The 8,527-nt window shown below is 50.9% G+C and overlaps 1 protein-coding gene across 1 annotated transcript; it reads right to left on the bottom strand.

Moving 5' to 3' along the window:
- Window positions 1-817: 817 nt before the first annotated feature.
- Window positions 818-6,220, bottom strand: LOC122394404 (forkhead box protein L1-like). The gene is made up of 3 exons (XM_043391275.1): window positions 5,090-6,220; window positions 1,061-1,199; window positions 818-896 (listed from the first exon to the last, which is right to left on the bottom strand). The coding sequence occupies exons 1-3, from the start codon at window positions 5,997-5,999 to the stop codon at window positions 818-820; spliced, it is 1,128 nt and encodes a 375-aa protein (XP_043247210.1). The 5' UTR covers window positions 6,000-6,220.
- Window positions 6,221-8,527: the final 2,307 nt, after the last annotated feature.

Genomic DNA, 8,527 nt, shown 5'->3' with positions numbered 1-8,527 from the left:
TCGTCAGCAGTCTGCCGACTGGGATATCCTGCAGCTACGGCGGGGGACGGCAGACATGGAAGCTCGTCTGCAGCGTTTAGAACTGCAGGAGGACCGTGTGCAGCAAGAAAAAAGACTGACTTGTCTTCTGTTCTCGGGCCCAGCCGTGCTGAACCAAAATCGACGGGAGGATGCAGCTGAGTTGATTTGTGCCTTAATCCATCGGTACATGCAGCACGATGTCGAACGAGCGCAAATAAGGGCAGCCTTCAGACTGAAAAGCGGGAAAATTATGATGGACTTCTACTCGGCGGCACCGGGCTCAGACAGGGATGTGATGTTCCGTTCCAAATCAAAGCTGAAAGGATCGGGACTGTACATCTCGGAGTCCCTGACTCCAAGAAGACAGGCTCTGTTCCAGAGTCTACTGCAACTGAAAAAAGAAAAGGCCATCTTTTCAGTCTTCACCAGGTCTGGAAACGTACTTGCTTGTAAGACACGTGACTCCGCCCCGATCAGAGTCAGTAATGAGGAGACTGTGCGTCAGCTATCGGGAGCCCGTCCGCCCCATCAACCGGAGCGAGAGCACACCCAAACGAACGGCCGAGTGTCGTATCTGAGGCGCTCCGCGGATGGCCCGTCTCAAGTTCGAGCCCAGGCGGAAACAAGGACGTCTCCCAGCCTCAACCCTGGAACTGGAGATCGGGATCGTGGAAGAGAGCTAAGAGGAACTCCCGCCGCGCGTTCCGGACACTCGATGGAGGAGGGAGCCGGCGGAGCCGGGGTGTCTCCCGATGACGTCACGGAGGACAGGAGTCGGCGCTCGTCGTCTTCTCTGCTAGACTGCGCCAGAGAGCCGGTACGGCAGGTGCGCCTGCTGCCGCCGCTGCAGGCCGCCTCCACCGCTGATGCTGCGGCTGTGCCGACGGGGAATGGGGTCAGCGGTGTTACTGGGACACCAGGCAGAGATCACCGACAGCCGCCGGGGGGGATGCAGTCTACTCCTAGAGACTCAGTGTGCTCTAGAGAGGCGGACAAAGACAAGGAGAGCCTGACCCCCGCCGGCGACGTGGCTGGTGACCGGTCTGTCGCCACTCTATCATGTGAGTCTGGTGGCGGGGAGTCTCCAATGCAGACTGTGTCTCCGGCCACCTCCGAGGGGGCGATGGGGCTCTCGTCGCGGGGCGGCGGGTTGCAGAGGGAGGAGCGCACTCGGCGCTCTGGCGGGAACGACGGGGACCTGGGAGCGAGTGCGTCTGCTCAGGGGGGAACGAGAGCTAAGGGGCCTGCTCGGGGGCGGGGAAGTGTTAAGGTGTCGGAGCAGTCACTAGGTTCGGGTCCAGTAGAGGACCGTTTGTCTGCCGACGTGGTCCGATCGTCGCAGCCGTCTCGTGGTCCTAGTGGGGGCTCACGGGACATACGGGAGTTTTTCTGTTGAGTTATACCCTACGCAGTCTCATAGGCTCGATGTTATATGTTGCGCGAGTTATTACGCGTCGTTTGTTGGTAAGGTGTCTAAGGTACCATTGTAAGGTATTTGCACTGGTATTGACTGGTGATCAGCAAGTGTTCTTTATGTTATTTGTGCTTGCAGGCAGGTGGCATCCACGGAACGTAGCGATGCTTTGGATCCTTCCGACGAGCGACGTAGTGAACGAGCTGTATTTGATTTTTTCGTCTATGTTATTGCTTTGCTTTTCATCAGTTTCCTTTTTTATTTTGTCAAATACGCAATCAAGTCACACAAAAAGGATAGAGAATGAGTATGAGTCTAACAGTGCTTAGCGTTAACGTTAGAGGGATACGTCAGTTCAAAAAGAGACGAGACGTGTTTCAGTACATTAAGGGACTTAGCTGCGCACTGTATTGTCTTGTGGACACGCACATTACCCCAGAAATGAAGGATAGGATTCGCTCGGAGTGGGGCACTGATGTATTCATGAGTTGTGGATCCGGTAATTCAAGAGGCATAGTGGTATTGCCCAGCCCTGGGGCGCCGGTGATAGTTCATAGTTATGTTTCGGACGATTTAGGTAACTACATCATTATGAATGTCGAGTTCGATGGATATTTCAGATGTACTCTGGTGGTGCTTTATGGACCAAACGACGATGAAAAAAAAAATATACGCCTCACTTACGTGCGCCGTTCGACCTGAATACCATAATGCAAGATTTACGTAAGTTGTCTGGAATTGAACAATTTTTACTTAAGTATGTACTTACGCCAAAATGATACTTAGGCCGTCAACCTGAATACAAAAACTACTTACGCATTTGCGCAACTTAAGTAAAACTTAAGTTACGCCGTCGACCTGAATACGGGCCCAGGAAGTGTTTCTAGTACTTGCTGTGATCAGGGACTGGTATTTTGATGTGAGCCAGTTAGCTACGGCGGACGGCCCTTGTCGAGCTTACATTGAGGTCAACGATGTGTCATGCATGTGGTTTGCCCAGTTTGGGTGATCGCTGCATTTTGAAATATTGTTTTTAGCCATTTGGCAAAATATGACTTTGTGACACTAGCGATGTGCGGAACAGTATGACCGGTTGATCATAAAGCAAAGTTTTCATGCATCAATCAAGCTATAGAGAATAAACTAAGGAACCTAACATGCATCTCAGGATCGAACAGAGCATTTTACATATTCCATTTTTTATACAATGTCGGATCTATACCGCGGTCGAATTGGATTGCATACCTTTTCAACAATCATCTGGAATCAGTAAATTGAACCAAGCTTACATATATCAAATTCAAATCAGTGCACAGTGCACACCAAAGGAATTTACATCAATATCATTTGTAAATGGTGCATCAAACTGCTTGAAACGAAAAAAAAAATATAGGTACCCTTCAGCAGATATAGGTTGCGCACTTTTATATAAGCTGTAACATATGTCGTATTTTCATTTATATATAGATTCTTTATATTAGACATTCAGACAGGGGCGCGGGAACTACTTTCAGACTGGGGGGGGGGGGGTCACACCATAATAGATATCAACCTAGGGTACCCCAAATCTAGTTTTCTCACCGGTTTTAGGCCACTTATTTTTCATCCCTTGGCTTTTTCAACAAAAAAAAAAACATTTGCAAAAAAGTGTGGTATTCCGTCTCAAAGCTGTGGGGGCACCACCCCCACGGCCCCAGAGTGGGGGGGGGGCAAGCTGTCCCCACTGCCCCCCGGCTCCCGCGCCTATGCATTTAGATAAAGATGACTTTACTTCTATTGTAAAAGCTTTGAAAAGCTACCTAAAAGCTGATTGAAGCACATTGACATGTACTTCCTTACAATTGTCTTTATTGTTTAGAGTCCAGAATCTGCAAAATCCGACCTAGTTAGGTACACGCAGTTATAATCAGAAACACCATTAACTCTGTAAGTACCGCAAATACCGCTAATACCATGAAAGGCGATCTTTGCGATGCTGCCTGTTGAGGTTGTCAACATTCATTAAAAAGGTACGAGGCCTTTGTGACTCATAACCGATGACAATTTATGCGCAAAAAAGGACAGCGATATCCCTGACATAGGCCCGACATGGTGTTTTTTTATCACCACCATAGTTTGCTGGACTTTATCATGAGCTGATATATCAGCCAATATAATAAGGAAATTGTATTGAGTAATTCACCTTTACTATACAACTACACATAGATGCTAATTTTGAAAGAAATGGTATCCGAATCAGTGAACTGGTGTTTTTCCTAACTGCCTATTATTGGTTGATTGACTTTAAATATGTAAAAGAAAGCAAAATGAAATGTTTAGTGCTATCAGTGTTGTCTGCAAAGTGTCTGTAAAACCAATCATAGAGATTGTAGGAATAACGAGCTGCTGTAAAAATAATCATGCTGTGATATCTGCTCGATCGTATTTTGAGAGCAAATTGTATTTAGCATAAATCCATGAAACAGCACTGAATGTGCGAAAATACATACTGCAGCGAGCATGTATACATTCAATAAACTAATAATTTGTCTTGAAGGGTAAACTAGATGACCTTTTAAACACTAAATATTTTTTTTTAAAGTTATAGGTGTTATAAGTGCAACCACGGACCACCAGTATTCTTCTAGCTCGCCAACAAATCTTTTAGTAAAACTACTTTATCCACATACCGTATATTATTTATCCAACCACATAGGTAATCATTTCTTCAGACCGAGAAACACGAGCAAGCGCGATCGCCAAATCTACAATCAACTCGACGGCACCGGCAGAAAATATCGTGGCGGTTTCTTATGATACTTCGAATTGGCGCGACGCTAAGACCAAATAATTTTACGCATAACGATACATCACATACCGATTTTTATGGTATTGGACACATTTTTATCAGTATGGCACAACGGAATGCGATATATGTAGTTTTGCTCATTCAAACTTTGGAATGATTTTGCAGTTAGATAACTGATAAGCAATGCGAAAATAATTATAAGTGTCACATAATTCAGGTAATAGGTAACATACACTACCCTCTTCATAAACAGCGTGACAACAGAAGTAATAAATACCCACATTTCCCCGTCTCTGTGCAGACATATACATAGACATTTCACCGCGCTGCACTCAAGCATTGACTAACACTGGGGCGTTGATTCCGCTTGGTCTCGGTCCCTGTATTTAGTACCGAGCAGCCTAGAACCGCTACCCGCACCTGGTGTTCGATACATAGAGGCCATAGAACAGACACTGTGCCCGACATAGTGCGAATCGGCCGGGGCAGACCGGGTGGGGCAGCCGAGTCCGGCTAACCAGACCGGCAGAGCTGGGACTGTCGCCTACAGACAGCGTCGTCGACAGCCCGTCGACAGCGGCGGTGCTCGACTTCACTGCGTCGGCTCCTACGGAAAGGTTCTGCCGACGATCACCGGCAGAACCTTTCCGTCTCTGGGTAGGATAGTATTGTCCGATGGTCCCGGTCTCTGCCCCGGCCGTCTGCAGAGCCGCCCCACACTCAAACCAACTCCAACACCCGTTCAGGGTTCTAACCGCTCGCTCAGGGCGGTGTGGGCGCCTCGGCCGGTCGGAACCCTGAGAAGCTAAGCGGCGCCGGCCCGTCGGCGATGGCGGCGGCGGCGGCGGCGGTGATCTCGGCGTCGCTGCTGCGGTCGGGACTGGCGGCCGGCTCGGCACACCCGGGCGGCGGCGGCGGCGGCGACTCGACGGCGCCCTCCTCGCCGACCACGTCAAGCTCGCGCTCGGCCGGCTCGGGCCGGTGCCGCGGCTCGGCCGGCTCGTCGGGCGCCAGCAGCGAGGCCACGTCGAACTGGCGACGGCGGGGTGTCGGCGCCGGCAGCGCGGCCCAGGCGGGCGCCGGCGGCGGCGGCGGGCTCATCGAGTCCTCGTCCTCGACCGTCAGGCCCATGTGTTTGCGGACGCGGCGCTGCGCCTTGCGCCGCCGGAAGTCGCCCTTGCGGAAGTCGTCCACGTTGGCAGGGTGGATGGCCCAGAAGTGGCCCTTGCCGTTGGGCGAGCGGCCGGCCTTGATGAAGCAGTCGTTGAGGCTGAGGTTGTGCCGGATGCTGTTGCGCCAGCCGGTGCCGCGGTTGCGGAAGTAAGAGTAGTTGTCCAGGATGTACTGGTAGATGTCGCTGAGCACCAGTTTGCGCTCGGCCGAGCTGAGGATGGCCATGGCGATGAGGCCGATGTACGAGTGCTGCGGCTTGGGCTCCTCGGGTGGCCGGCAGAGCGCCACCAGCCGCGGGTCGAGCAGCTTGTACGGGTAGGGCACGGCGGCCCAGGGCGGCGGCGGCGCCGCCTGGCGCGCCTGCTGCAGCTGCTGCAGCGCCAGCGAGTAGAGCTGCTGCTGCAGCTGCAGCGGGTGTAGCTGCGGCGGCGGCAGCGCGTGCAGCGGCTCCAGGCCCGGCAGGCCGCCCATTTTGAGCGGGTTGAAGAGCAGCTGTCCGGGAGGCGGCGGGCCCGTTGCCAGCTCGGGCCGCACCAGCTCGTGGCCGCCGGGCCCGGCCGGTCGCAGGCTCGGGTCGGAGCTCACCTCACTGCGCGGCTCCATGGCGGTGATAGCTGAGTCTGCCGGTCTCCCTCCTGCAAACTGTCGACCTGGCACCGCTGCTCCTCTAACGGTTTGAAAACTGCTGCCGGGCTCCTCAGTCCAACTCTGCTCTGATCTGATTTCACAGATACGAGACACGACCAGTGAGACCCAAGCGACCGCGTCTGTCCCCGCTCAGTCGCACACTGACACAGACCTGCCCTGTTGGTATCTATGGCACGCCCCCGGCCCGGCAAATATTTCCCACACAGCGGCCCGCCCCGTGATGGCGCTGCCGGCCGCTGATTGGCGGAGAGCGGCCAGCCGCCGGCCCAGTCGCTCCGCCCACTCAGTGTGCAAACAACCAATCAGCTAGCGTGTTTGGCCGCAGCCCGGTCGGTCTAACCTGGACAGATAAATATTTTCCGGTGTGGGATCGGCCGCTCGCGCACCGTGCAGCGGCGGCGGCAGCTGCTCCTGTGTTCCCCGGGGAGGCCTCCCCCTCCCGCCGGAGAGAGGGAGATCGATGGAGCCGGCCGGGAGAAGAGGAGAGAGGCCGGAAAGGGTGGACTTACCGAATCAGAGAGCAGTGACGAAGTCGGCCTGCTGGGCCCTGGGGCGGAATGCAAGAAAACGTCATTCATGAAATGAAATAAAAAGACATGGCCGAATCGAATGATGTGCGACATGACCTACTTTGACCGATTTCGTGACCTGGGGGTGCTGACCTAACCGTGACCTGAGGTCAACACCCGAAGTTGACCTCACCCAAATAAAAAGGATATAATTCGACGCGCCTGAGCGAGGCAAACACGATGCTGCCAAAATCGCGGCTCTGCGACCGTTTTTTTTTTTTGCGAAGTTATTCACCCAAAACTGAACCGTACCTTGGGGCACTTGACCTAATCTCAGAGGTCACCGATTGACTTAGGACCTTAAAGGGACTATCCCACCTTCAAAAAAGTACCGTTTAGGATTCGAAAATGTTACTCATGATATTTTGACGAATTCTGCAAGTTTTTACGCGTTTTCATCTTATGCTTTTTTAGATATTGCGACTTTCATTTTTCATCGTGACGTCATTTATATCGAATCTGTAACGAAATGAAGGATTTACTTCATGTCAATGTGAGGGGAAATTTGGCAGCAAATATATTTGCTCTCAAATATGACGCGGCTGATACAATAACAAGAGTGTCTCTGATTGGCTTATTCGTAAATCAAGTGATACTTCACTTGAATGTGTGACAGGCGTTTAAAAGGCAAATGAGTAATGATGTCATCAAATGGCCGTTAACCCGCGCCCCGTTGGGCTCTGCCGAGCAGCGCACCCCGTTGGGGGGGGGGGGGCATTTTGGCCCCCCCCCCTAAGATCTCGAGAACCACGCAACCTAGCGACAAGCGGCAAACAGTGTTGGATAGCCCCATCAGGGAACTACCTTGTGACCCAATTTCATTGACCTAGGTCAAACCGATGACGTCACAGGTCAGGTCAAAGGTCCAATTTTCACCCTTTACAGGCATTTCAAGAAATGCGTTGTAAAATCGAGTAAAATGCATTTCATTGAAAATCATCGATGGGGAAATGTTCTTCAAACACATATTTTGCTATTTGAGGTCACTGATACGAGGTCAGGTCACAGAGGTCAGGTCACTGGGGGGTCACAATATGAAAGTGTCGTGTGATACATGTTTTATGGCCCATTTTACATGACAAATGCGATTATGTGGGTCAGGCAGCCTTTGGGGCCACCTTAGGTCACGTTTTGGTCAGGGTCAGGTCAAGGTCAGGTCAAGGTCAGGTCAAGGTCAGGTCAAGGTCAGGTCAAGGTCAGGTCAAGGTCAGGTCAAATTAGGTCAAATTTCAAAGTTGATATTTTTGCATAAAATGGGTATCGAATCGATGCAGCTCGTCACGGGGAGTTCAATGGCGGTCTTTGTTTTGCCGCACGTGGTCTAGAATCGCTAAAAATTGAGTTAAAAAATTTGACGTCATCATTTTTGAACAGTTTTTTTGCTATAACTTGGCCAAAAAACGAGATATCGATCTGAAATTTGGTATGTATATAGAAGAGCACAGGGACTATCACATATATTCCGGTTTTTTCGTACTTCGGAAAATATTTTCATTTTTTTTTTTAGTTTTTCTTAAAAAATCATTTTTTGAATTTTTGAGGGTCAAAAACCAAAATTTTGAAAATCCGAGATAGCAGTTTTGTAGCGCCGCTGTTTGTCTACCAGACCATATAAAGAACTTTGAAATTGCTTGATAACTGTAGATTTGGTGAGCGTTTCAAGATTGCATGTTTTTTGCTCATTTTTGCTCGAACATGACCTCAGTTTGACCTCAATAACTCCTGACTTAAGGTGACCTAAGACTTGAAATTTGGTGTGGAGGTGTCAAATTGATGCCCGGGAAGGTACTGAAAATTTGGCGGCGCTGGGCGCCGCCGTTTTCTTCCTATTCAGGAAAAACCACAGGGGGGGGGCAAAATGCCCCCCCAACGGGGCGAGGGTAGTTAAGAGATAGGGCCTTAACTAAGGCCCAC

This window comes from Amphibalanus amphitrite, unplaced genomic scaffold, assembly GCF_019059575.1.
Source record: "Amphibalanus amphitrite isolate SeventyFive unplaced genomic scaffold, NRLGWU_Aamphi_draft 000589F_arrow, whole genome shotgun sequence".
NCBI classification, from domain to species: Eukaryota; Metazoa; Arthropoda; class Thecostraca; order Balanomorpha; family Balanidae; genus Amphibalanus; species Amphibalanus amphitrite.
Note: the sequence above shows the minus strand (reverse complement) of the source record. Positions and strands in the feature narration are given on the sequence as shown.

What these genes read in the sequence shown, in the direction of transcription:
- LOC122394404 (XM_043391275.1), bottom strand. Translation starts at nt 5,999, where the DNA reads ATGGAGCCGCGCAGTGAGGTGAGCTCCGACCCGAGCCTGCGACCGGCC. An exon ending in CGCCAGTCCCGACCGCAGCA is followed by an intron (nt 1,200 to 5,089) that starts GCGACGCCGAGA and finishes CGTTCCCGCCAG; the next exon opens with AGCGCCGAGTGCGCTCCTCC. An exon ending in GATAGAGTGGCGACAGACCG is followed by an intron (nt 897 to 1,060) that starts GTCACCAGCCAC and finishes CCGTCGGCACAG; the next exon opens with CCGCAGCATCAGCGGTGGAG.